A 27805-nucleotide genomic window follows, 5' to 3' on the forward strand; every position below is an offset into this window, starting at 1 on the left:
ATGCTTTCTAGTTGCTTGAAAATATGGTTTCCTCAAATGATTGGGATGGCCGAAAATCAATCTACGGTGGCCAAGACCCCATTGGCAAACAATTTACAAACAAAAAGTACTTTGTAGAAACCAAGCCAAATACTGATCCCATCACCCTAGTATCTATATCCAATGCCACCTTTAGTATTATATGTTGGTGTAAATTCTCAGTCATTCAGGACATGAAAAATCTAAACAGTAAAAACAAAAGCAGACAAAGCAGCTGGACGTCTGTTCTGTAGCTGAAGACGTGTGGAGTCCAAGCTGTAAACTGCATGAAGTTTGTTTCAATAATATGTGGATTGATCCACGCACACCTACCTCACTGACTAAAAGTCAGATGAATGTGAGATGACCGTTCAGACTGAGGTCACTTTGAAATCCATGTATGATATATATGATTTAGTTCCACATCTGAGAAAGACCTCGGTCAGTTTGAAAAAATAAAATATGTCACCTTCAGACTATCATAAATAAATTCAAATATGGTACACGTATGAGGAAGAAAAGGATTGGGACACTTGTTCAGTGTTGCCAACTTGACACCATTTGTCATTACGTTTAGTGAGGTTCCTCTCACGAATACATTCCAAAAAAAAGCGACTAGCGACAAATCTAGCTACTTCCTGGTGTCATTAGAGACTTTTTGAGGCTTCAGTCTTGAACACAGGTACTGTACTTTCCAACAAAAAGCGGGTGTTGTAGATCCCGCCCCTTATTCTCTTTTATATGTCAATTTTTTTACCCGAGTTGTAACATTTTGACTTTCAAACGTTCACACTATGAGGATTGTTGTGATTTTGGAAATGTCATATTATGGACTTTCTTGCTGGTCAATGACAACAGTTTTCTGTTTCCATATAATTCTGTTGTGTGGTAAGTTTCAAAATACATTTACTTTGAAAATGTGATATTTTTTGTTCAGGGTTATCATATTGTCATAATGTACTGATCCATGCCTGGACTGGATCCTACTAAAACTAACTCCAATATATATTTTATCATCTTATCTGTTGGAACATTCTGAGGATAGTTGGTTAAAACAAAAAAAAAACTAAACATATTTTGGTAAAAACATGTTTAAAATCCACAATTATTACATCATATTGAGAGGTGACTGGTTATCCTTTGGAGCAGTTTCATATTGTTGACTTTCTGCGCACTGTGTGGTCAGAAGCAGTTTTTATTGCTGCCTCAGTCAGTCTTTTCTCTTTTTTGCCTGGTGTACTGAGAGTAAATAAGAACTAATGATGGATTGTGACTGATTATAGCCTGATTTAAAGAGGTACCAGTGAGTCTATCTCTGTCACCAGGAGTGATTTTGTATTCATTCATGGACTCAACTTTAACTACACCAATAAGCAGCTGCTGCTATGATGGTGGTGATGCTGCAAGAAGACTGCCAGAAAGATGCATTGCACTATAAAACACCAAAAAGGGCAGAATTTACAGCATTGCTTCAAGTTTCTGATGGTAACATCAAGCCAAGCATGTCCACTAATGAAGGTATGTCTCAGTGAACAGTTTAGCTTCTTTCAAGGGTTCTTTTCTGAGTTACGGACCAAACCTGAATGTTGGTTCAGATTCAGAGACAGCTTACAGTAAAAATAACAGTGTGGTCTGTCTGTGTTTGAGGCGTTGGCATCAGAAGCATTTGTAGTGTGTATATGTGTATGTGTGTGTGTGTGTGTGTGTGTGGGTGGGGGGTGGGGGGGGGTCTGAGGATCCTCCCCCAGAAATTCTTGAATAAAATAGATGTCATTTCCTGCATCCTGGTGTATTTTAACGGGTTGTTAAACATTTATGTTTACCTTCATAAGTAAACATTTGATTCAATAACTATTTTAGAGAGCACGGCTCAGTAAGTAGCCTGACCAACAGCTCTCCTTGTGTGAATAGAGCACGCGCTGCTTCTCTCACGCATCCGTAGCGTTAAGTTAGCGGCGTGCAATACCATATACTGTATGTCTATGTACAATACAGACGTGCTAGCTAAGATGCTACAGACATAGCACTCCACTTCTCTCAAAGAAGTAATGGCACTAATGTAACGCTAAGCTAGCACGCAACACAGGGGTGTCTCCCCCTCCTCCCCCTGCCCCGTCCACAGAAAAACCCTCAGAGATGAGTGTCCTGCCAAGCCAAGTGATCCAGGGGAAACACTGCATGTGGTGTGGTGACTTGTTGTAGGTAACCAGGAAAACACGGAGTGGATTTTTAGTGGTTTGAGTATTCTCCTATTAATTAAGTGGAATGGATTTGTTCACGAAAAAATAGAAACAGCATTGAATGAATTAATATTTCATGGTAAATGTGGGGGGTCCAAATTAATATTTTTTTAATGTAAGTGGGACACGTCCCCTTCACATATAATTGTTGCGATGCCTATGGTTCAAGGTCAAGAGTTTCTGCAGAGTTTGCTCCTCATGCCCCCCCCCCCCACACACACACACAAACTGAATTTGTGCTGAGAATGTTTGACATTTTAGTTTTTGGTGTTTTCACATGGACTTGAGATATACAACTTTTGAACAACTAACATAGCAGCATTCGAAAAAAGTTAAACAAAATTAGACTTTTATTCTGTAGTTAAAAATGTTTTACTACCAATCAAGTGTCTTTAGCTGCAGAGTACAAATTCAGTTTTGTTTTTTATTTATCAAGTTTTGAACCTACACCAGTACATTGTGGACACAATCACTTTGTACCTTAGAAATCAAAACAAAAATGGCTCCTCTTGAACTTTTTTTTTTCTATCTCAGTCTTGCTTCTTCTTGATCCTGTTGCATTACATTTTTATTGTGGTGAAACGTTTAAACTTTATAATAACAGTTTCTTATGGGTAAAATTCAACCACCATTCATACATGCTTAAAAATACAATTTAATGTCTGTGCACCATAAACTAATCAGTCATTTAAATCTATAATAGCCTGCAAAAAATGTCAAATATAAATGACTTTTTGCACTTTTAGCTTTTTAATTGTCTTTAGTTTTCACAATTTAGTTTTTAAAGAAATAGACAAATATTTCTTGATGTAATTTTTGAACAAGTGTTCCCTCCCCCTGGACCGGGGTTTGAACCAAGAACCTGCTTGCTGAGAGGCAGCAGCTCTACCAGTTGCACCACCGTGCTGCCCCTTTAGGACTCACAAATGGATTATTTTTCCCAAGTCTGGGAAATTTCTAGTCAAACTAATGAAACTGGATACTCATTTGCATCATCACAAGACAAAATGTCACATACAATTTTCATCATTCAGCTTCAAGGTCAAGGTCACAAATGAAGGTCATAGTTAAAACAAGATAATTGCTTATGCATGCTATAACTTCTGATTTATTCAAGATAATTTAATGGAACTGTATATGATTTTGTACCACCACCACACGACGTGTTGCATACACATTTTAATCATTTTACAATGTAGCATGTTTTTTTTATTATTTTGTTTATATCACTTCTTTTATTTACTTTTCATTTTATATGATTTTATATGATTGTCTATTGTGTGTAACTCATCTGTGGTTTTTATTTAAAACATGTCTCTCTTGTAAATGAGTCCTCGTGACTCAATGAAACTACTAACCTGTATAAACAAAGGTTGAATAAATCATTCCAGCTTGAAGATCAAGGTCACATATTAAGGTCAAACGTTACACAGGGTCCCTGCTTGTCAGGGCCATTGTTATAGAGTGCTGTATAATAGTTTGTCGACGGGTGTTATGTATTTTTGTTGTTCCTGTCAAATCCTAAAAATCATTCAACACTTTGTTACTCTGTCACTAATGTTTTAAATGCTCCGGTAACCTTACAGTAACGTTACTTCCTTCTAATGTCCTGTTGAAATCCATTATAAATGCATTTAATGATTCCACATTTATCATATAATATAAAGCATTCCTGTCCATTTTCTTTTCTTTTTTAACTTTATCCCTCTTCTCTTAAATTTTTAATCAGCCTACTAGGTGATGCACTGCTTTTACATTTGAGGGATGTTACAACTCCTTAACACTGCTCTCTGGATCATACGCACTCTGTGCTGCTTATCTTTTCTTCTTCTCACAAGCTTGGACACAGCAAGAGCTTGATTTTTCTGGTTCCGCTTGTTTATATTGAGACAGATCCAATAATGTAGCCAACAGCATGAAAACTGGAGACTCTCCGCTCACCATGCATTGTCCACTCATCGTTCTGATCCCTTTCCTATTTCACCCTGATCCCAGCGACGAGCACACATTCCTGTCTGTTTAAAGGAGGGTTACTCCACATCCTGTATCTCTGCACTGTATCTGTTGGTCAATAAATGCAGTTGAAACCACAGGAATATGGTTTAGACGTTTTAAAAGTGACTTTTTGCATCATAATTTGCCCTGAAACTGTAAATCAGCCCACCGAACCAAGTAACGTTTTCCTCATTTCCACTTGAATAAACCCAGTGGTTCTGACTCTGTTGGACGTTTGGTGGAGTCTGCAGAGCTCACCACAGAGATAACTCATTCTATATTTGGAGTCCCAGGACTTTATGGTTTCAGCTTGACGTACCAGAGAAAAATGTGAAAACATTTTCCATACTAAGCACAGAATTAGAGCTTGTACTGGTCTCTTTGGGATCACATCCCTTCCCACAGTTAAGTCTGGAAAGTCATAAACTTGGCTTAAATTACAGCTCTTATCTCCTCCAGTAGAATCTCTGGAGGACTGATGTTCTGAATGCCAGTTAGGGTGTCAGAGACAGAGGGGCTCTTTCTGTCCCCAAAGGCTTGTGGGTGCTTCAGATCCAACATGAATGCAGCAGCAGGGAGATTCTTGCCCTCAGGTGGGAGGTTTGGGCTCGGGCCACATAGCAATGGATGTTTTTCAGAGGAATGCTTCCCGCGCCTCTGTCCTACCACAGTCCTCGTTGTTGTCCCAGATGCTTGGCTTCACATCAGCTTCACATTAAGGAAGAGGAGGAAAAATGAGGAGCATGAGGCCCACTCCTCGCATACCTCGATTTTTCAACAAGCTGACAGTTTTCATCTCAGTTATTATCATTATATTATTATTAATATTATTATTATTATTAATATTATTATTATTATTATTATTATACACCTGTCAAAAGGAGGACATATGGTGTAGTCGCTGTCCATAAACTTCCTCTTGTCCCACCCATAACTTTTGATCCTCTCAAGATAGTTAAATGAATCTTCATACACATATACATCATCACTAGTTGGAGTGTATTATACACTTTTCATCACCCCAGTTTAAAGTCAAGGTCACAAATCAAGGTCAAATATTATACAAGGTCTTTGCTTGTCTGGGCCATTCCTATAGATTGCTGTATAATATTTTGTCAACAGGCGTATAATGGGTCATTTGCTGAACTGTTACTTTCATCCTCACGTTTCATTCTCTCCTCTCCATTCTACAGCATCTACTCTCAAAGTTAACCTCACCTCACCTTTCATAACTTCCATCTTTGACTAAATGCCAATAAGAGGCTCAATGGGATTAACCTGTATTAATAAAGGTTGAATATACATATCTTGGGATCTGGCTGGACTTATCTCTGTCTCATTTCAATAACCTTGAACTAAAACTTAAAGCCCAACTAGCTTTCCTCCTAAACACAGCCTTCTTTACTCATGCTGCTAAGCTAAGTCTTGTCAAAATGACAAGGTCTACAGTGATATCATCTACAAATGGACATCAAACACTACCTTTAAAAAACTGGACACCGTTTATCACTCTGCCATGTGTTTTGCTGCTGGCCCATCTGCCCATACTCACCATTGTGATCTATATAAACTGCGGGCTGTCCTTCCCTTCAAACCCAGCAGCTCCATCTGTATTTTTACTTTGTCCACAAGACGGTCATGAGTTAAACCACTTTATCTCTCATCTCTTCTTCACCTCCTCCATCATAATTATTTTACTAGATCAAGGGACTATATCAATTTCCAAAAAGCTCCACCGTTCTTAGACATAACACCTTTCAATTTGCTGCCGCAGACAACCGGAACACCTTACACAACACTCTCAAACTCACAACTCTGACATCTCTCTCACATTTTAAACATAAACTACAACATCAAAGTTCAAAGCCTTTCATAAACTACAACAGATTGAAGCTGATTGCTGCTCTCGATGACTATTCTTGGATACACTTTGGCACATTTCTGAACTCTTTTACAAAAATACTTATTACATTTTTATACAGGCTTGTTCAGCATGCACATATTTGAATCCTTATATTTATTATGTATGTATACTTCTGTACACTGTATTGATATAATGTTTTGATGTACCCATTTCTTGTAGGAATTTATTTTCCAGGTCATATTTGAAAGTTAGAACTGGTTCTCAAACATTTCACCTGGTAAACAAAAGGTCAAATTTAAAAAATAAAAACATTTGAGCAGCATATTAAGGCTGTTTTAGCTCTTTGGATCAAGATGATGGGGCAGTCCTGTCAGCTCCATTTTGTGAAGCAAAAAGCACATTCAGATTCTCCTGGAGCTCATAAAGGCACCTAGAGAAATCTCTGTTAGGGCATGATTATCAGGTTCTGACCTTCCTGACTCCTTCGGATGGTTGAACGGCCTCAGGAACCTGTCATTATCTCAGGTTTTCAGCTCATGAATAAATTCTCTATTCATGATAGAAGCCTACAAAGTGGAGTGAGCAACCTCTCAGGAGATGCTTGCTTCTCTTGTTGCTCTGCTGTTATACTGAATAATTGGCCCTTAGTGTTGTTTACAAGTTCCCCTCCTTTTCTTTTTTATTTTTTTATATAGGCACTGTACCCAGAGACAGTCATCCAGTTTGAAAGAGTGTGACTGACATCAGAAGGTCCTGCTTGTCTCTTTAATATTACCAGACTCAAAGGGATCTCCTGTGATGCTCAGTTATTAAAGAACACTGTGAATCCTGTGACTTCCAATCAATCAGAAACTCTTCACAGTGAATCTTGTCACCGAGCAGCAGACAGTCACGATGAATGAAACTTGTAAGGGTTTTTTCTAAGTCCTGCTTGGAGCTGATTTTGTCACCACAGTTGTGGTACAGTAACTGTTCTTAAACTAAAAGGAAGATCGGAGGTGAGGAATGAAACAAGTCAGTCTGTGATTGATAGCATTAAGGTCGTTTTCACACCTGATAGTCCGGTAGACTCGGTTCGGGACCAATATTCATGACATTTTGTTTATATTTGAGCTGGTGCGTTTGCATTCACACTGCACTGTGCAGTCGAGTCAACCTGTTGAACCAACCTGTTCCCCCACTCGCCTGTGGGGGCGCTGCACCAAGAACTACTGAAAGAAACGACTCAAAAAACTCTGAAGACACGTCTTCTTCTTCTTCTGTAAATAAAAACAAAAGCGGAGTGGCATCAAATTTTAGCGGTTTTAGAAGTTATGTTTTGTAATTTTTCAACAATGGACTTAGCATGAGCAGAAGATGAGGCAGAAGACCATGGAGAATATTGTTTTTCACACAAGGCAGCTGACGGCTCTGCATGAGATAAGTTTGTTTGCCCTGCGCTGTAGTCCTCTTCATGCTTGAGGAGCGGTGCCCGGTCTGTTTACATTCACACTGTACTCGAACTGCGCTACAGTTTTCTTCTACCGGACCGAGACCTAGGTTTTAGCTCAAGCCAGAGTTCGCCTTTTTGTTCCGTGAGTTCAATGGCGCGTTCACATCTCCCCAAACGAAACGGACTTCCTAGGCAAACGGGCTAGAGTTCGGGACAACAGGGCTGGTGTGAATGCACCAAGATCCAGATGTTTTGACTTGTGAAAACAGCAGAGCCATGGAAAGCACAGATGTTTGCACAGCTGGCAGGGAAACTTGAACTGACTCACACTTTTCCTGCCATCCAGAACGTTCTCCAGTGAGAGCAGAAATGGTAGACCTGACTGTGTGGCGACATTATAAGCAACATTCAGCACATGTGTAGCTGAAACTACAGAGTTCAGAAAATGCTCAGCCCTCCTTCACTTTTTGCAGTTTGTGTCTTTGACTTCTTTCATGGAGTGAAGAGGGGTATTATAAATACCCTGTCTTTGTCCTTCCATTCATTCATCCATACGTCCATCTTGTGAGTTGGACAACTTGAGGGGACAACTTGTCCTTATCGAAAATTGGGTTGCCACAACAAATTACAATATGGCAATTACCATATATATATATATATATATATATATATATATATATATATATCCATCCATCTATTATCTTTTACCCGCTTCTTCCTTTTTGGGTCGCAGGGGTCACTGGTGGCCATGTCCAGCAATCACTGTGAGAGAAAGGCCCCAAGGCCGGGATTTTTAAGAGAGGCGACCTGCTCGCTAAAACCTCCAGTATACTTGGGCGTACGTCAGTTTGCGCGTACAGGATTAGAGTCAAAGCGTACCCCCGCAGGGCATGTCCGTGCAAAGCTCCATTTATACGACCGAGTACGTGCACTCGGTGTCACACAATAAACTGCCCAGCGACAGACTGTTTTGTATGTGACACAAATGTATTAAATTCCCCTTCTTTATCCCTGATCTGGCCTTTTCTTTTCTTTTGATTTTTTTTTTTTTCCCAAGACGCAAGTGATCTAAGAACCTGTTGGACTCCTGGCAGGGACCAAACATGACAGTCCAAACATGACCAGACATGTTCCTGTTTTTAGTTTTCTACATTCACCTTAGAATCTAGCTGTTTTTTGTTACTTTTCTTTTCTTTTCTTTTTACTTTTCTTTTTTAGCCATCCTATTTGTTAAAAAAAATGGTATGACTTTTTATAAGTGTTTATTGTTGTCGCTGTTGTCCATTCTTTGTTGAAATCAGGTCTCTCTTGTAAATGAGTCCTCGAGGCTCAATGGGATTTACCTGTCTAAATAAAGGTTGAATGAATTAATGATGGGCAGCACGGTGGCGCAACTGGTAGAGCTGCTGCCTCTCATTGAGCATGTTCCTGGTTCAAACCCCGGTCCAGGGGCCTTTCTGGGTGGAGTTTGCATGTTCTCTCCGTGCATGCGTGGGTTTTCTCCGGGTACTCCGGTTTCCTCCCACAGACCAAAAACATGCATGTTAGGCTGATTGGTAACTCTAAATTGTCCCTAGGTGTGAAAGAGAGTGAATGTTGTTTGTCTCACTTGTCTCTATGTGTCTCTGTGATGCACTTGCGACCTGTCCAGGGTGTACCCCGCCCCTCGCACAGTGACTGCTGGACATGGGCACCAGCGACCCCCGTGACCCAAAATGGAATAAGCGGCTAAAGATGATGGATGGATGGATGAATTAATGATCTCTTCCTCCTCCGTTGACTCCATGACTGAAATGGTGAGAAATGAAGGAATTTGTCACAAGCTAATTAAAATCAGTCCAAGCGTGGCTGCGGGAGGGTCTGGAGATTTCCTGGTGGGCCGGTCTGATGTGTGGGCTGCAGGACCAGCGCTCCCTGTTTTTTATTTTTTTATTTTTTTATTAGAACTTTTTATTAACATCATATAAACACAGAACACCGCTGCGGCAGGAGCTCTCAGCTCTCATTTTTTCTTTTTTTTGCGACCTGTCAATCAATCCAGTAGGCGTGTCATCAAATGACCAATTGGCGAACTCAATTTTTCCCGAAGGTAAACGCCCCTTTCCTGCAAAGCTGACTGCAGCGGGTCAGGGTGGACGCTTGAGTATAAAGTCTCAACTGTCAGCGAACAGTGCACACAGTTTCCGCACAGCTGACAGGACGCCCGAATATACTGGAGCCTTGAGAGGCAGCAGCTCTACCAACTGTGACATTGTTTATGTTAACTGTCCACCCTAATTATTTGAAGAAACTATGCTTTCTAGTTTTTGTATTTCTTAAAAGTATAGTTTTCTCAAATGATTGGAGAGGTCGGTGCGGTGGTCAGAAATTAATTATGGTGGCCAAGGCCACCATTGACCCCAACCCCCACCCCCACCCCCCCGTCTCCACTCACTCTCCGTCACTCTGTGCAGCCTTGAACAAACAAAAACATTAAAATTAAACCTACCACTTTTTTTCTACACAGTAACTTCTACCCACTTGAATATCTTGCACCAGAAACATTAAGTTTAACATAACTTTCATTCTCTGTTCAAATACAGTCCAGAAAAACACTCATCTTTAAAACTACAAACATTCATTATTTAAATCCCTCAGTGATGGGGGACATCAGCTTAATGCTTCTTCTCACCATTTGATGATGTTTCAGGCTTATTGTTAGCTTCATGTTTTTCTTTTTTTACTGGTTATTGTTTTTGATTTTCTGTTTTGGGATTCTCATGTTGAAGTTGTGTTACTTGTGTTTTCACTTTGATCAGTATACTCTGGTCCCTCATGGTTTTCCAGCTACTTGCCACCCCCAGGTACATTCAAGCAAGGTTGCACATAACTTTTATCAAATTTTGACCTAAATTGCTTCATCAAAACTGGTCTTTATTCATTGTTTGCTCTAGTCTTCTGACTGGTTGCTTTTAAACAGGGAAAGTTCTGCCTCACCAGTCCCGTTCTCTCCATCCTGAATATATCAGCAGCAGCTTTAAAGGACTGTTACAGTTATCCCTTCTATCCTCCACTCAAGAAAGGGCTCTCCCTTACAAAATTTCCTCCTCTCATCAAGACTTCATTTCTTGGTCATCCCTGTTTTTTTCTGCTGAACATCTGTCACGTTGGATCTTAGCGCTTCTTTCATCTACAGTTCATACAAAGACATTTTATCTACATGTTCTCCACAAATATATTCTGTCTTTATACAAAAATTGACATTTTGGTCAAGACCTTGCCCAATCCAAAATGTTTGAAACATTTGTCTTTCTTCCTTTTAATCTATATTGCTTTGATAAATCCATTAATCTGAGATTACAGCCTGGTTCTTTGACAACATTAGTCTTGGAATTTGAAAGTGACTAGCTTTGTGTAAATTTCAAGCCAACTGTCCTCCAGTATTTGTTGGAAAAATGATGGTAGTTGGATTTTATTTTTGTTGGTTTTTTTTTTAAAGAATAATTAAATGAGACCGTGTGTTGCTATCAACCTAAAAAGGTCCGATGAACAACTGATGCGTTTGTTGTCCTCCATCATGGATCAAAGAGGGGACTTGGAAATACCCTCCATCCAACAGTCCAACTTGTGACTGGATAACTTGAACAATAAGCAATGTGTCGACTTCCATCATGGTGTGTGACTGTATCTAGGTGTAAGAAAGGTCACGATCAAATATTGGGATGCCACGTAAAAATCCAGGATGGCCACCGCCATATATATGTATGTAAATTGTCCACCCCTGCCATTTGAGGAATCTGCTTTCTAGTTTTATTGCTTAAAATTACTTTTTTTTTTCTTCTTCTTCTTCTTTCAGCTGCTCCCTGCATTAGGGGTCACCACAGCGAACTAAGTCGCACAAAGATAAATTATAGTATAAATAGCTTTAAATTATTATATAAGACTGGGGGGCTGGTGGATTGGCCAAAGATTAATCTATGATGGCCACCATTGGTCACCTCCTGCCTCAGCTATTGCGCCTGGTGGTAGACATCAGCGTTTTGCTTCTTATGACACATTTGTGGTTTGGAAGCCAAAGTCATGACTTTAACGCACCTTTGAGCCGTGCACACACTCATGTGCTCGTCTGGAGCTAACATGTTTCCTGTGGTCAGACATGACCAACACTCAGCTGAACACAAGAGCATTATGACCCGTTTCTGAAGACGATTTTCTCTCCACAACTTGAGTTTTATTTGTATTCTAGTGGTGAAAGATGGCACCACTGGGCTGACAAAAGAGAGTAACAGATGATGGATGATGGAAATTTAAGAGGCCTCTTGGGCAGGCCACTGAACATCAGCTCTCATATTTATTCCTCTCCTTGGGGTACGATAACAGGCAGTGGGAGAACAACTTGGTGATCCAACATTTACTGCTTGTAACAAGATGTGATGTGCTACATGATGCTTCACATTCTTTACTGTGAATGAATGAATGGGTGTGAATGATGATCTTATGCAGCTGTGCATGTTGATAATATTTGCAGTTCACTGCAGTAAACACAGGAGGTCCAGATGAAATCAGCATCAGATATTCTGCATCTCCTCTTGCCTCTCAAGATGTTTGCTCTCATTCAGTTCCTCTCCAAAGACGAGGAAACTGAATGCAACAATAGCCCTAAACCTTTGAGATAAAGCAAATAACTGCAGCTTATACAAGTGATTTGAGTTGGTTTGCTTTTTATCTGTTGTAATCCCAGTAGAAATATCAGATGCATGCAACTCATCAAACAGTTTAATAAACAAGCCCGACTGGTGGGTAACGCTGTCTGCTCACAAACTCCTGAGAGTCACTTTTATTTACCTTGCTTTCCTTTACCTGAGATGTCAATAAAATGTTTTCAGGTCAGGAGAGTTTGAAGAAAATAACCCTTTCTGATGTGGCCCCAAACTCCTAAAAATAATTAAGAAACACAAACTTCTAGTTAATTTGTCATCATCTTTTATAGACGTGGAAGTTACCAGAAATCTACCAAAAGGCAGGTTGGAGACTCCCCAGCCTGAGAAGAGAGGTCACCCCGAGTTTTAAACTGGGTCTTAGGGACCTTCAGGAGGTTCAGTGTCAAAGACTGAAGGGTGCGGGCTGGAGAATAAAGGCTTCAGTATACTCGCGCGTCCTGTCAGCCACGCGGAAACTGTGCGCACTGTCTGCAGAGGGTTCAGACTTCATACGCGAGCATCCACCCTGACCGGCTGGAGAGCCGCTTCACAGGCAAGGGGCGTTTACCTTCGGGACAAATTGAGGTCGCTGATTGGTCATTTGCTGACACGCCTACTGGATTGATTGACAGGTCGCCCCCCCAAAAAAGAGAGTTGACAGCAAGAAGCAGCGGTGTTCTGTGTTTATATGTTAATAAAAAGTTCTAAAAAAAAAAAAAAAACAGGGAGCGCTGGCCCTGCAGCCCACACATCAGACCAGCCCACCAAAAACTCTCCAGACCCTCCTGCAGCCACGCCGGACCTGATTTTAATTTGCTCGTGACAAATTCCTTCATTTCTCAACATTTCAATCATGGTGTCAACGGAGGAGGAAGAGATCGCTGGCCTTTTTAGGAGAAAAAAAAAAGGCCAGAGCAGGGATGAAGTATGCCCGAGTATACTGGAGGCTTAAGGATCAACATTTCAGTGATGTATTCCATTTAAAGCTCCACCTGAAATGAGGATCCACAACCTCTCCTCCTCCACCATAACCCTCAGCACTGGCTCCCCTCAGGGCTGTGTGTTGAGCCCCCTCCTGTTCACTCTGCTCTTGTATGACTGTGCACCTACTCATCCAGGCTGTCATATTGTAAAATTTGCAGATGATACAATGGTGGTGGGATGCATCACGAACAATGATGAGTCCAGCTACAGGCAGGAGGTGGAACACCTGGAGAGCTGGTGCAGGAAAAATAACCTTCACATCAATGTGAAGAAGATGAAGGAGATGGTCGTGGACTTCACACCTACCCCCCACCCCCAAAAATAGGAGGATCTGCGGTGGAAATGGTCTCCAGCTACAAGTACTTGGGTGTACACTTGAATGACAACATCAGCTGGAGCAACAACACCACCAGCCTGATCAAGAAAGCTCATCAGATACTCTACTTCCTCAGGCGGCTGAGACGAGCTGGACTCAGTCCTCACCTCCTTCTACAGGTGTGCAGTGGAGAGCATCCTGTGCTCCGGCATCAACGTGTGGCATGGAGGCTGCACAGCTGCAGAAAGAAAAGCTTTGCAGAGAGTGGTGAAGGCTGCACAGAAGACTATTGGAGTCAGTCTCCCCACCATCACAGACATATACACCTCCAGATGCAGGAAGAGAGTCACCTGCATCATGAAGGACCCCACTCACCCAGCACACATACTTTTTGCCCCACTCCCCTCAGGAAGGAGGTTGAGGAGCATTAAGTGTAGAACCACTAGACTGAGGAACAGCTTCTACCCTGAGGCTGTTAGACTCATGAATCTCTAACCAGAATAATCACTGTGAAAAAATCACATCATGTTGCTGCTGATCTGTTCCATGTTGCTGCTGATCTGTTTCAATGTTGCTGTGTTTATTCATACTCATCTGCTCACACAGACTCATGTTCGTGCTGCTGTTCGGCGTAGCTTAGTGTATTTTTAGTTTATGTTTTTCTTAGTTCATATCTTAGATCTTTTTACTGTTTTTCTTTAATAATTTATACTTTTGTTGGATGTAACTGGGACTCTGTGTACATAGTTTCATTCCATGTGGTGGAATGACAAATAAAAACCTTGAATCCTTGAAATGAATTCCACATGTAAATAAGTCATTGGATGTCTCTGTTGTAAATTTTTATATAGAAATAGAGTTTATTTCTGACAAAACTGATGAGCTACTGGCTAGTCTGAGCAGGTCAAGATCAAAGTGGATTGCTTAAGTTTCATTAGTTTATTACACTTTTTTACACCACGCTCACTTTAACATAGCACATGTTTTCTGGCAGAAGTGGCTGAGGCTGCATCAGCAGGGCCGCTGCTATTAGCACATGTACTTAATGAATTAATTATATGCATTAAAAAACAAAGCCAAATAATCAGTGATGCAAATGTTCATTAACTGCTGTCAAATCCTAAAGGTTGGACACTTAATCTCATTAATCCAGTCACAAACATTTTTTTAACCTGAGGTTGTTCTGTCAGGATCATTTTTTGTTTTTTGGTCTTTTGGGTTTATTCTGTTTTTTAGTGATGATTATTTCCTGTGTTTAGTTTCTGTCAGTTCATTTATCCTGTACTTTTCCTCAGTCTGCTCCACAGCTCTTGGCCCCGCCCACTCACACCTGTTCCCTGTTTCATTTTGCTCAGTGGTTTCCCATCTGGTTGTCAGTCTCTGTCCGTGTTCTCTCGGTTTTTGTTCATTCCTCGGTTGAGCTTTGTGTCTCTGTGTGTACGTCTGGTTCTCCTCTGTGAGTTGTAGTTCTGTTTTTCTGCAAGTTTTTAATCAAGCTCCTCACGTCTGCGTTCCTGGGTTTAAACCCTGAAAACATGACACGTTCAAAGAGCTAACAAGTAAGATCACCCTTCATCTGAACCCCACTTCAAATTATCTGAACTGTCACTTTTAGCCTCTTATCATCATGTCTTGTATCCAAAGCTTTTTAAAAAGTCAGGCTTTGGATTTCGTGCGTAAAGAGTTATTGTGACTCCAGTAAAAAGCAGCAGTGTCACCATTCCCTGTTCTGACAAGAGAGAAGTCAGCAGTGAACTTTGCTCCTCACGTCAAACCAACATTTCATTCCCAAACATTGTGAGGCAAACGAAAATCAGCTTTTCGTCTGCAGCGTCATTTCATATCCGACCTGCAAATCAAGGAAAACAAAAGAATTAGGAAGGATTCCATCTAAATCTCCCAGCGGATCTTTAACTTCTACAGAAGTTAAACTTTCTCTGCTCATACGGACACGACGACTCGCTGCTTCTGCTCCCAAATCAGATACATGTCACTGTGCATCGGGTCGAAAATCCATACTTATAGGAGTTATTTTAGTGACAACGGGACCTTTTGTTTCTCTGGAATAGCTGCAGCTCTGACAACAGAGCCCTGTTTGAGCTCGTATTAGCATCTAGTGCTACACCCTATCTTTGAGGACAGTGTGGACATTGTCTCCGTGGGAGGAATGCACTGGATGTCCTCTGCTGTGGGAGCTGGACGGTTTGAACAGATCACCGTCAAAGTGAACATTTCAGGAGCGACAGTTTCATTAAGAACACTTGTTGTTTGTGATATTGTTACAGTAAAAACGTTAGCGTGGCTTTACATCCAGGTGGCGTCCGTCACGTTGCCTCTTTCAAAGCATGTCAAACAGATTGGACATTTTTAACCTCGCTCTTATAAGAAGAAGGGATTAACCCACTGTCTGTGGAGTTTTTCCAAGTTTAAAGTTTCCCCATTTAGTTTGACAGGATTTTCTTTTTCAAACATTTCTTTCCTTTTTTTTAACAATATACAAAAATAAGAAACACAAACGAACAAACAAGCAGCCTCCACTCTCAAAGAAAAGGATCAAGAAAAAATAAATAAATCTTGTCAACATAGAAAACCAAAAAGTAGAGAGAGAGAGGGAACCTCCAAGGAAACAAAATAAAAATATACCAACTATAAACCAGAAAATAAAGGAGGGAAAGTAAATAAGTAAATAATACTAATGTCAACTAGTCTGGTACAGAGGAAAAGTTGTTCGTTTAGCCAACAGTTGCAATGGTTGCCAAACATGCGTAAGCTGCTCATGAGAGCCATGTAGTGACATCGTGATGTTCTCAAGTTTAAGGAAGTAAAGAAGATCCCTGAGCCCTTTGACAGGATTATAAATGCACCTGCTTCAGAGTAGTTCACATTGGCATAAAGAAACAGGTTGTGACAGATGTTTTTCTTGAACGTCACAGTTTCTGTTTTTTCCAGTGTAAAGAGTGAAACGTTAGGTCTGCTGGTGTGCACTGCAGCAGGAAGGCCTGGCCCTGTGAACGGGGCCCATTGTGCTGCTCTGGTTTGTGCCATGAGGGCCCGAGCCCATAGATGACCCTTGTTGTTTCTGCGCAGGCCTGGGCGCCGCAGATGCCAACCAGAACAATGGCTGCGTCTCGGAGAAGCCGGCGGTGACTGACTCCGAGGGCCCCCGCCAGCCCTGGATCATCGCCAGCACAGCTGACCCTGACGCCGCCACACCACGCCCCCACCTGGTCCGCCTCTTCTCCCGAGATGCCCCGGGCCGAGAAGACAACACCTTCAAAGACCGACCCTCCGAGTCGGACGAGCTGCAGACCATCCAGGAGCACAGCGGAGCGGCTTCGGAGTGCGGGTCGGAGAGCCCTGAGCAGGACTTAGAATAAGCTGACTTTTTATTCCTCCCTTTCCTCTCCTTTTTCTTTTTCCACCTTCGAGCTTCGCTCTCTCTCTCATTCAAGGGAGAGACTTAACGCCCCACATTTGACAAGTACAAAAATACAACCAACTACTCCTCCAAGCATGGCATCTGCAAGCAGCTCCGCTCAGGCTGCCTTCGGACTGGGCCGCAGAAAGAAGAACCCCGGGCTCCTGGATCAGATTGGGAAGTTCTTTGGAGGAGACAAGAAAAGGAAGAGCAAGGTGAGGAAGAGGAGGGTGTGTTGAGGTAGAAACACCTCAACCCCTCTCTTATCTGTCGCATAACTCTGCTGATCCACCCCCAGAGCCGCTTTGGATTTTTTAACACGTGCTGTAAGAGTTTAACGCTTTAAGTTTGGTTTTATTGCTGTTTTGATTGTGATCCCAGGTCTGGAACTGTCCTGAGCTTCAGATCAGCTGAAATGACTTGATGGAGTTTGATCTGTTTTATATGAGACAGCAGGCTCTGATTGTTTTCAATCATTTAAATATTAGTTTTTTAATTTTATTATGGTACTGACGTTAGTAGCATTCCTTCAGTGGGTGTGATGTTTTATTGTTTGTTGTTTGTTTATTAGAACGTTTGTCAAACTGGAGAACAGCTTCAGGTACCTCACCCTCTGATGATCTTTAAGTTAACAAATCGTCATTGGGGCGTGATGTCTGCTCCTCTGCAGGTGTCAATTCAAGGCCCCGCCCACACGCTGGATACTTCAAAAAGCTGAAACTGTCTCCTGGCGTTGCAAATGATTTGCTCAGTAGTTGTTGAGTGTTTTTGTGCACGCCCTTGAAAAAGCTAAACAGTGGAGTCATTTTACCTGTGCTTTTTTTCTTGTGTCTGGCTTGTTATTCTGACCTTGTCACCGTTATGTTTCATAATTTAGTGCCGCAATGATAAAAATGGTAAATTGTGAATAATATTTTTAAAAAGGAGACTCTTTAGTCAAACTAGGAACGTTTTTTTTTCTGTATTTGTAGTGCATTCATTTTATTCAAATAGTGTAGACTGACACAAAATGTAAAAAAATAATAAATTATATAAAACAGAAAATATCTGTTAAAGTAAAAAGCAGAACGGGGATGGGCATTTCAAGCAAAAATGGTCATAAAATGTGTCAGAAACTATTAAATTTTTAGAATATTCTAAAAACAAATAACTGTGTGCACGTGGTTGGAACTCGCGCTGAATTAATTAGTACTCGCCCAGTTGTACAACAGAGGTTATGGGTCCAGAGATGTGCACTGGTGCTAATTCTGCTAGCCGGGATCATTGCACGCCTTCACCGGTCCAGTGGATCAACATCAAGGCTATCACACATTCTGACAATAAAACCAAAACAATGAAGCTTAATCCTCTCAATAGAAACTACAAAGGCAGAAAATGAAGCTCCAACTTTATTTTTTGTTTCACTGGTCCGGTGTGGGCAGCACGGTGGCTCAGTTGGTGGAGCTGCTGCCGCTCAGCGAGCAGGTTGCCCCAGTTCAAATTCTGGTCTGGGGGCCTTTCTGGGTGGAGTTTGCATGTTCTCTCTGTGCATGCGTGGGTTTTCTCCGGTTTCCTCCCGCAAACCAAAAACATACATGTTTGTCTGATTGGTAACTCTAAATTGTCTCTAGGTGTGAGTGAAAGAGTGAATGGTTGTTTGTCTCTTTGTGTCCCTGTGATGGACTGGAGACCTGTCCAGGGTGTCCCCCGCCTCTTTCACAGTGATGGATGGATGGTCCGGTTGGTTTTTTGGGGAGTGGATGATGGGCGTTGCATTTGATAAAAACCACACCGTCTGGAAAAGCACCGTGAAGAAACAGCTTTTAAGTGTCAGAGAGTCAGAGAGAGAGTTTCTTCATTGTCATTCGCACCTCATGTGGTACATGTGGTGGAGCGAAATTATGTACACAGGGTCCCAGTTACATCCAACAATAAAATGTATAAGAAAAACAGTAATAACATCTAAGATATGAACTAAGAAAAACATCAACTAAATGTGTTGTGTGTTAATGTAAAGTGTTGCGAGTAAAGAACAAAAAAAGTTAATTATGACTTAAATAATTCTTCAAATTCGCCTGTTTCAAGTCAGTGCCCGTCCCCGTAGCAGAGCGGCGTAGACGGGGCCGAAGTCACAGAGGGAGGTAGTTTCAGCTGTCTGCTGAGCTCAGTTTGCTAAAGTCACTTTTAAAGTTAAGAATCACGTTATATTATAAATGATCAAAGAAATTTATTTATGTAATTATATTGTTTAAAGTATATTTGAATAGGAAATTTTAATTAGTTTTAAAATCAAGAAATATTTTGTTTTAAACTATGAGTGTTGCCGACGAATAGATTTTAATATTAGCTCCTAATTACATTTTACCGTAACCATTCGAAGTTGCCGGTAATACGGAGATGCTAGCCTCTCCTTTTAGGCCTGTTTTGGTTCCGTTTGAATCCCCGACGCCCGTCATTCAGTTACCTGGACGACTGGCGGTTTGCTTGTGTCACGGCTAAACACGAGTGCGCTTCTTCTGCTTCCAGCTCTCTCAGGGACGACGTGCTCAGCAGCGCCCCCTGTAGGCGGCAGCGCACGACACGCTCTGAACAAAATAGACGCTTCTTTCCACGTTTAGCTAATAGGTGCGCTTTTACCGCTAACTGCAGAGAAATCACCATGAAGCAAGGAAATATGCATTTCTCCCATGCCTTATAACAAGTGACGTTTGAAAACAAGATTTAATATAAAAATGGTTTTATATTCATGTAACATATCAGAGCTTTAGTCTGTTCTGCTGATCAGATCATATTTAACTCAAACATTCAGGGAAAAGTTCAACAGAGCAACAGATTTTATGAATTGGCCGCTGTATTTGTATGATTATCTCGCTTTTAGCGTGTCGTTCTTAACAGAATTTTATTTTAAAAGTTAAATGAACTTGTACAGATATATAGATAGATTGCTGGCGCTGTTTTCACCAAGGGTTTGCCTTCAAACAAGCACTTCCTAAATATCAATGACCCGTTCACCCCACCTCTGCTGCCTCCAACCAATAAAAATAAAAATTACAACAAAAAAAACTGCACTATCATCCTCCTGCAAATATTTACTTCTCTGAAAAGGTTTTCTAGAGAAAACAGACGTCTTATTTATCTTGTGTGCATGTAATTCCCACATATTTTGAACTCCTGGTTGGACTCAGACTGCAGTATTACTGAGACAGTTGTGCCGGTGTTTGTCGGTAGAAAATGAGCATGCATGTTTTGTTCCGGGGATGTTTAATGGTTTGCTTTCTTGGCGAGCATGGAGTCATTTCGTGCGCCCATTTCTTGTGCTTTTAAAAAACTGTCTTTTGCCGTTTTAACCACTCCTTTTCAACGTGAAAGCAGATGTTTTGTGAAACGTGAGATGGCGTTGTAAATAATACAAAACCTCGGTCTCTGGACACCGAGCATCTGCAGAAAGTCTTCGGTGAAATGCAAATGACTTAGTGATCATTTCAAGCCATGGGGACAATGACGTGGAGGGAACATTAAGTTTGCATGAACAGTAGCTATTTAAGCAGAACTAAAGACTGAGAGATAACAGAATACATTGTATGGTATCCTCATTTGTTGAACGGTACACAGAATCAGCTGTTTGATGCAGGAGTAATGTCCAAGCTGTTCTACCCCAGTGTCTTGGATGAGGGAGGGACGGTCCGACACCCCCTCTCACATCAGCTTGCTCACCTCAGGGTCAGGTGTGTTTGAACCGGTCTGTGAATACGTCGTGGATCTGTGCCGATCTACTGTTTGCATTGGATTATTCAAACTGTTGGAATGTGTTGTGACCCGTCTCTGGTCTGATCTGTTCCTGAGCTTTTTGGATTCATGCTTCATTAAAAGTCTTTAACAACAACCCTCAACACTCTCTTTTGTTTTCTCTTTTATTTGAGCTTCATGTCTCGGACACGTTTAACATCCCGCTAACATCTTTAACAGCCGCTCTGAACCCAAACAAAGACTTTTTTTTTGTCTGCTGTCAAGTTTGAACTTAAGGAAAGTTTGACGTGTTCCACAGTTCATTCCCTCTCACAAATACACGGCAGACCAAAAGGAGTTATCAAGGAAGGCGTAACGGAAAGCAGAGCGACTGTTTATCTCCACACAGATAGAGCTCAGTAATGGATGACTGCTTCGGCTTGTTTATGTGTGCCTAAAGATTAAATTGCCAGGAAATAGATGAAAACATTTGCGGTCTGCCTGCCAAAAGAGAGCCTAATTCTCTGTTCAGAACAAGCTGATTGCTCCAGTTTTCTGGAGAAACGTGAAGAGAAATAAGTTAAAGTGGACTCCGATCAATGTTACTGGTTAGAGCCTTAAAATGGACATCTTGGGTGGTGTTACCATGAACACTGTCATTTTGAAGACATTCAGGAAACGTAAGATCAATAACATCCATTATAGATCCAAAATGGCATTCGTGGAGTTTTATTCAATTATATTCATGCTTTGGTTGCACCAAAATGAGCGCTTTGGCAGAAGAAACTGTTGTCTTGTAATACCAAACAAGGATTTGAATTCATTTGAATGCAAATTTAATGCAAGCTGCAAATGACAGACACAACAGAATTATTAGCAGAACCGCTTCATCAGTCACACGAAGAAGATACTGCGACCCGAGTGCTCAATAAATCAAGAAAAACGCATTTGTGGCTGCAGTTTTTCCATCGTAACGTCAAGTTTGCCGCCATGTAGAGAACACCTGAATGTTAATAAGTTAATTAGGGTGTCAGGTTTTTCTACAGAAATGACATTTGCAAAATTGTAGTTCTTAAAATTGAGAGAACGTCAAGAATGAATCAGTACCAGTAATTTAGCAGGACTGGAACGTGCTGTAATTAAATAGCGATGCTTTAGGCAGACAGTTAATGCAGTTAATGCAACCAAAACGTGTATGTCACAAATTTAAAAGCACCTCCACACCCTTTCAAATGTTTAACAGAACCTAAAAAATATTCACAAGTGTTCAAAAGACCCAGCGGGCTTCAGAAGAAAAATGTGTGCATCTTCAACTAGATCACCTGTGTCGCATGTTAACCAGATTATTCTTTCTCAGTTCAGTCCATGAGTACGGCTCAAAAATAGACCCTTAAAAATAATAATTAGCTCCATCTTCCTGTACTTGAAACGGACCCCACGGTGATAAACGCTGGCGTCCTGCACAGTTCAGGGGAAATAAGAAACAAGAGTCTTTGTCTCCACATTCAGTAACCATGACAGCACCGATAAGCTGAGAACAAATACATGACGTTAGAAGAAGAAAATCTCCTGTATGTTGCATCGGGGGACATTTTGAAGTTCTACTCTTCTTGGTAAATGCTGCTTTACAACAACGTAGATACTCAGTGACGAGCGAGGTAAGTGAGAAGTCAGAAGGAGTTTTGAAGATGCGAAGTCGTCTCCTTTTTAGGAATAATTAATAAGTATTCATAGTAAAGCTCATTCTTTATCACTCTGACCTTTAACCTGAGTGAAGATGTCTGATGATCATTAGCCAGCACAAGTTCAGGACCAGTAAAGCACTGAATTCTGATTCATGGTTTCACACTGTCCAGCACGAGTTTCTGAATTTAGCTTTATCACGCAGTTGATTGATGTGCTTAGTGACCCTTTACTTTTTAAAATAAAATTAACTTACACATTGAAGCACTTCATTTTGTTTACTTCACATTTTTATTTACACCACCTTTGTTAAAAAATAATAGGCAACATGTAAATGGGCTGTGCTTATATATCACTTTTCTATCTTATCAAGATATTCAAAGCTCTTTACAATCTGTGCCCTCATTCATACAGCACTCTACTGTATCTATACAAAGAATAATCAGATTTATCACATTCATGCACTGATGGGACACACATCGGATGCAATGAGGGGTTCAGTGTCTTGCCCAGGGACACTTCAGCATGTGACTGCTTGTGGAATTGAACCCCCAACTCTTGCAATGGAGGACGCCTGCTCTAACCACTCATCCACATCCGCCCTAATGAACTAATTAATCATCAGTAAGATCATAATAGCTGCACTGAGAGTTTACTCTTATCAACATGCTAACCGTTGTACTGAGCTTTTACAGAAGGGGATAATGGCCACGGTGGTCACAGTAATGTTTTCTCAGCATTCTGAAATTAAAGTCAGAATTCTGAGAAGTTATTTATTTATTTATTTTTACCGTGAGCCAAATCCTCTTCTGTAGCTTTTACTTATGGCAGCATGTTAAAAGTTTTACAGAGATTTTACTATTAATAACATGGTAATAATTGTACTAAGCTTAGTAATGGACTACATGGTTGCACTGAGTTGACACTATTAGCAGCATGCTAATAGTTGTATTAGATATTTCCTGTTTGCAACATGCTATAATGCAAGAAACAAAAAATCAGTACGCAAAAATAAATTAGTGTTGTTCAATTCTGACCAATCGTATGCATAATTTGGTAAAATGTTATCTTAACACAAAACATTAAACCTGTTTAAAATAATTTCTACTGTCCAAACAAATGAGCTCGTTTTGTGACAGCAGAATTATAAGAAGCTCAGTTCCAGTAATCTGTCTAGCCACCATAAATCCTGTGTGCAGTCTATTAAAATGGATTTAAATGAGTTATCTGTGTCACTCTGCGCCCATTATGTGCATTTTTCAACTAAAATGTTCATTAGTAACCAGATATTCATCACTACTGACGTTATAATAGTTTCTGAAAGCTGACAGAGATTGGCATACGCCCAGCCTTCATCAGTTTCAGTATTGAAAAGCCTTTAGCTTTTTCCCAACATAACAGCAGCTGGAAGTCTTTTTATGAAGCATCCCCTTTCACTCTCTACTCTCACACAGAAAAATTAAATAAAACAGAGGAGAAACAGAACAAACACAGTGTACAGGAGTGTACTTCATTTCAAAGGTACTACTGGTTGAACGTGAAGCTATTAAGACAAATCCTTCAGAATGATTTGATCCCGTTTCTCGTGCCATCTATTCCTTTCGCCTCTATTTTCCCTGCAAACAGAGAAGCATGGGTTGCAGAGGTAGTTCTGTTTTCTCACAACTCTCTTCACTTATTTCTCACATTTCTCATCAGTTTCTACATCTGCAGAGATAGTTATGTAAAATGTAAAAAACACAAAGAGAGAGCGAGACACAGATCCAGAGGACATCATTAAAGGATCTCTTGTCTACCTAGGATTGCTGACGTCAATAAAAAAAATAAAAATAAACCTGTAATATGGTAGTATGAGGGATTTTTTTCTACCTTATTTTGTATTCTCTTGCTTGAGGATTTATCTTCAAAACACATAAAATACAGAGCAGGTCGCATGTTATGAAGTGATGATGGCACTGAAAGCTTCATCCTCAAGTTCTTTGATGTGAAGAAATGAGAAGAAATGGATGAGACTCATGCCTTCCACACATACCGTTGTGTATCTATGACTCGGGGTACATCACCACTATGTTCACACTGCAAGTTTTAATGCCCAATTCCAATTTTTTTGCTCTATTTGATTTTATTTGTGTGTGTGGTTGTTCACATTATAACTAACATGAAACCTCCACCAGACTCCGGTTGAGGCGACCCGCATGTGCAGAAGATGTAACATCATACGTAGCATGCTGTGTTTCTGAAAGTAAATATTGGTGCTAGTACTACATGTTAGCACGTAATATTTTTTTTCCCCAGTACTTGTATTTGATCTTGCCTCAAGTATCGATATGATCTGACACCAGTATCTCATGCTGGTGTAAATTCTAACTCATCCAGCGCAAAGAAACTGTTTTAAAAAGACAAAGCGACTGGACTCCTGTTCTGTAGGCGAAGATGTGGAGTTTCAAGATCTAAACTGGTAATGGCATCGATATTATTGATATTTGGATCAATCTACATACTCCTGCGTCACCGACGTAAAAGTTGGGTGAAATTCAATTTGACTGTTCAGACCGAGGTTGCTTTGAAAACCAGCGGAGAAGTATCTGATTTAGTGTCACACATGAAAACGATCTTGGTTGTGTATGATAAAACATCTTTCAAAAAAGATTTTTCACATTCAGACTGTCGTAAAAAAAAAAATCGCAAAACGGGATGCCTGCAGCGTGAACATAGCCTCACACCTGGGGTGTTCAGTCCTGGTGCTCAAGGGCCACTGACCTGCACGTTTTACTTCTTTCTCCGCTCCAACGCATCTGACCTGAATGTATGATCACCGAACTTCTGAGAACATGACGCAGTAATTCAACTATTGAATGAGGTGTGTTAGAGCAGAGGAACAAGTGGAACATTTAGGGGCACTCAAGGACCAGGAGTGGACACCCCTGACTTACAGTAAGTCACGTCTGAAGACCTTTTGGTCCCATGTCGAGCACGTTGTTCCACCAGGCTCTGTAGTAGGTCCATTTAACTATAGGCTCCACACACTCGTTTATTGTTACTCCTAATAATCCCAGAAAGATTCACTGTTTATAGGTCAAAGGTTTAATGTGAATTTAGCTAAATATTTTTAATGTTTTGTTCTTTTGTTCATGCTTAAAGGGCAGACGATGTAAAGCCCAACTCATCCCATTAAAGTTGGATTTGAAGTGCTCGGTTTTGTGCTCGATGATAAATAAACGTTGCTTTTATTTTGTCAAGATCAACTCATTGACTAGAGCATACTGTTACTTTCAAATGCTCATTTCTACCATTTTTATTCATATACTGACTTTTGGACAAATATTTTAGTTGTTACTGGCCTGAAATTTTGTCTTTGGGATGATTTTGCCAATAATCTTTCTCATTGAATGAATGAATTATTGTTTTTTTCTATTCATAGCAGCTGTAGCCACATCTCTGTCCACCCCTGGGTGTTATCAACTCATTAAAATAAAATGTATCACTTGTTTTTCCTCTGTCTTTTTGAAAAGCCTGTTTAAAAACAAAGAGTTTTCAGACGTAACGAGCTGTATCCTGGGCGACAGTCTAAATCTGGCCAATATTTAGTGGAGTTTATTTTAGATTTGATCAGAGAGCAACAGTTTAGTCCAAGATATTTAGACAGAAATCCAAACCCTTTGGAGAAACATGTCAGTAAGAGTCTTCTGGGAAGCTCCAAATGTACGCCTTCTTATCTTAATTAAAGTTGATAACAGACGAGGAACTTCCAGACAAATCTTCTTGAGAGGCAACGACACTGGTCAGCAAGTCTGCTAATGATATTTAAATCAGGTGCTGTGGCACAACATCTCAAGAGTTTACTCATGAGATGCCGTCAGCTGTGCAATGAGCTCTGAAGCAGAGTGTGAAACATGACAACATGGCTGCAAGATCCTGGTCGTCATCCTAACATCCGTCAGCTCATCCGTCAACGTTCCAAGGCCACGGTGAATAAGGTCTGCCGCTCCTTTCCTTCTTTTCCCAGGGCTCTTTCCGAGGTGCTCTTTCTCCAGCCCCTCAGAAAGCATCCGTGACCTCGCCGCGTAAACGAGGAGGAGAGAACGCCGTGGTCCATTTCTTCCGCACCATCGTGAGTAATGCCCACAGTGAGCCACACCGCTCTAACACTCACAGGCCTCACACGTCAGAAGATTCAAAGTGCTCCGGCAATGTTAGTGCACGCTTTTCCTTCTGCTGCTCCTTCTGTTGCTTCTTTCTTACTCACCAAGTCAAAGCTTCTTTCCTGTCTGCTTTGAAATGTCCTGCAGGTGTCCCCTTCTCGTCCCAAGTCTAGGGTGAGTAGTGCTGTACGTTGTCCACCATTACAAGCGTCTACGAAACACCAACAAAACGCCACACATTTGTAAAACCCTTAAGGATTCTGGTTGATTTTATTAGACGGTTGACAAGACAAACCTGGTTTATTGTGAAGACTCTTTAGAAAATGGTGCATTTGTGCACGAGCACATTTGTGTGACGGATAAACTTTCAAGTACAGTGACTAGAAAAAGTATACGAACCAATAACAAAGCACCAGGTTTTTGTGATGTAAAAACAAGTAAGGAGTAAATAATTGAATTACTTCTCTTGTCTTTTTGTGACATATGTCCGGTACAAATTGACTGAAAAACAAACTAATCTCTTAAATGGGGAAAAGAATGACAAAGTCAAATTAAGTTCATCGCAAGATTTTCCTGACATTTACATCCTCCAGTAAAAGATGTGGTTCACAGTTAAAATACTTTACAGAACCAATTCCTCAGCATCACTGAACACACCCATCAAGATGTGGAGCATATTGTTGAACAACGGGTTACAGAGAACTGGACATTTCTCTAATACTGGTTTAAAAAATAAAATAAGTGGTCACAGCAGCTGCTAAAAGACGAACAAAAACACCGCAGGGATTTCTGGCAAAACAGAAACACGTAATAACCTCCGGTATTCTCCATAACTCTGAACAATTTCTAAAAGTACAAACATGACACATTGCTAAAAGAGTGTCACCCCTAAAATACAACATGGCGGTGCCATCGTGCTGCGGTGTTGCTTTCTGCAGATACAACTAGATTTTTAGTGTGATGGTGATGGGATTGTGATCAGCTCCAAATATTAACCAGTGAACCTTTAATGTTTTAATGACAAAGATGCTGAACATGCATCCTGTAGAGTTAAAGCAGAAATAAATGTTCTGAGTGAAATACACCCAGAGGTTACCCAAGTCCCCAACACCAACAAAACCACATTCAAGAGCTTATTCCTGCATACAGCTCACTGCTTTAAGGTTTTCACATAAAGAGGAGTACGCTGTGTACATGACCTTAGTAAAAGTACACAGTATACTGAGTACATGACCTTAGTAAAAGTACACAGTATACTGAGTACATGACCTTAGTAAAAGTACACAGTATACTGAGTACATGACCTTAGTAAAAGTACACAGTATACTG

At 40.7% G+C, this 27805-nt stretch overlaps 2 protein-coding genes across 5 annotated transcripts in view; both read left to right on the forward strand.

Annotated features, from left to right (window-relative positions):
- LOC119410371 (myelin basic protein) overlaps positions 1-16928 on the forward strand; it is a 144467-nt gene extending 127539 nt beyond the window's left edge. The window contains exon 4 of the mRNA XM_037677283.1: positions 16616-16928. Within this exon, the coding sequence (XP_037533211.1) occupies positions 16616-16905 (290 nt within the window). The 3' untranslated portion in view covers positions 16906-16928. The remainder of the gene's footprint in view (positions 1-16615) is intronic.
- A 95-nt stretch (positions 16929-17023) lies between these two features.
- LOC119409519 (myelin basic protein) overlaps positions 17024-27805 on the forward strand; it is a 24133-nt gene continuing 13351 nt past the window's right edge. For 3 of the 4 annotated variants that reach the window (XM_037676411.1, XM_037676414.1, XM_037676412.1), the window contains exons 1-3: positions 17024-17161; positions 26341-26526; positions 26624-26650. In XM_037676411.1, coding sequence (XP_037532339.1) covers positions 17042-17161; positions 26341-26526; positions 26624-26650 — 333 coding nt within the window. In that variant the 5' untranslated portion in view covers positions 17024-17041. The remainder of the gene's footprint in view (positions 17162-26340; positions 26527-26623; positions 26651-27805) is intronic. The other variant, XM_037676413.1, reaches the window with a different exon arrangement.

The sequence above is a fragment of the Nematolebias whitei genome, chromosome 5 (genome assembly GCF_014905685.2).
Source record: "Nematolebias whitei isolate Nwh7 chromosome 5, NemWhi1, whole genome shotgun sequence".
NCBI classification, from domain to species: Eukaryota; Metazoa; Chordata; class Actinopteri; order Cyprinodontiformes; family Rivulidae; genus Nematolebias; species Nematolebias whitei.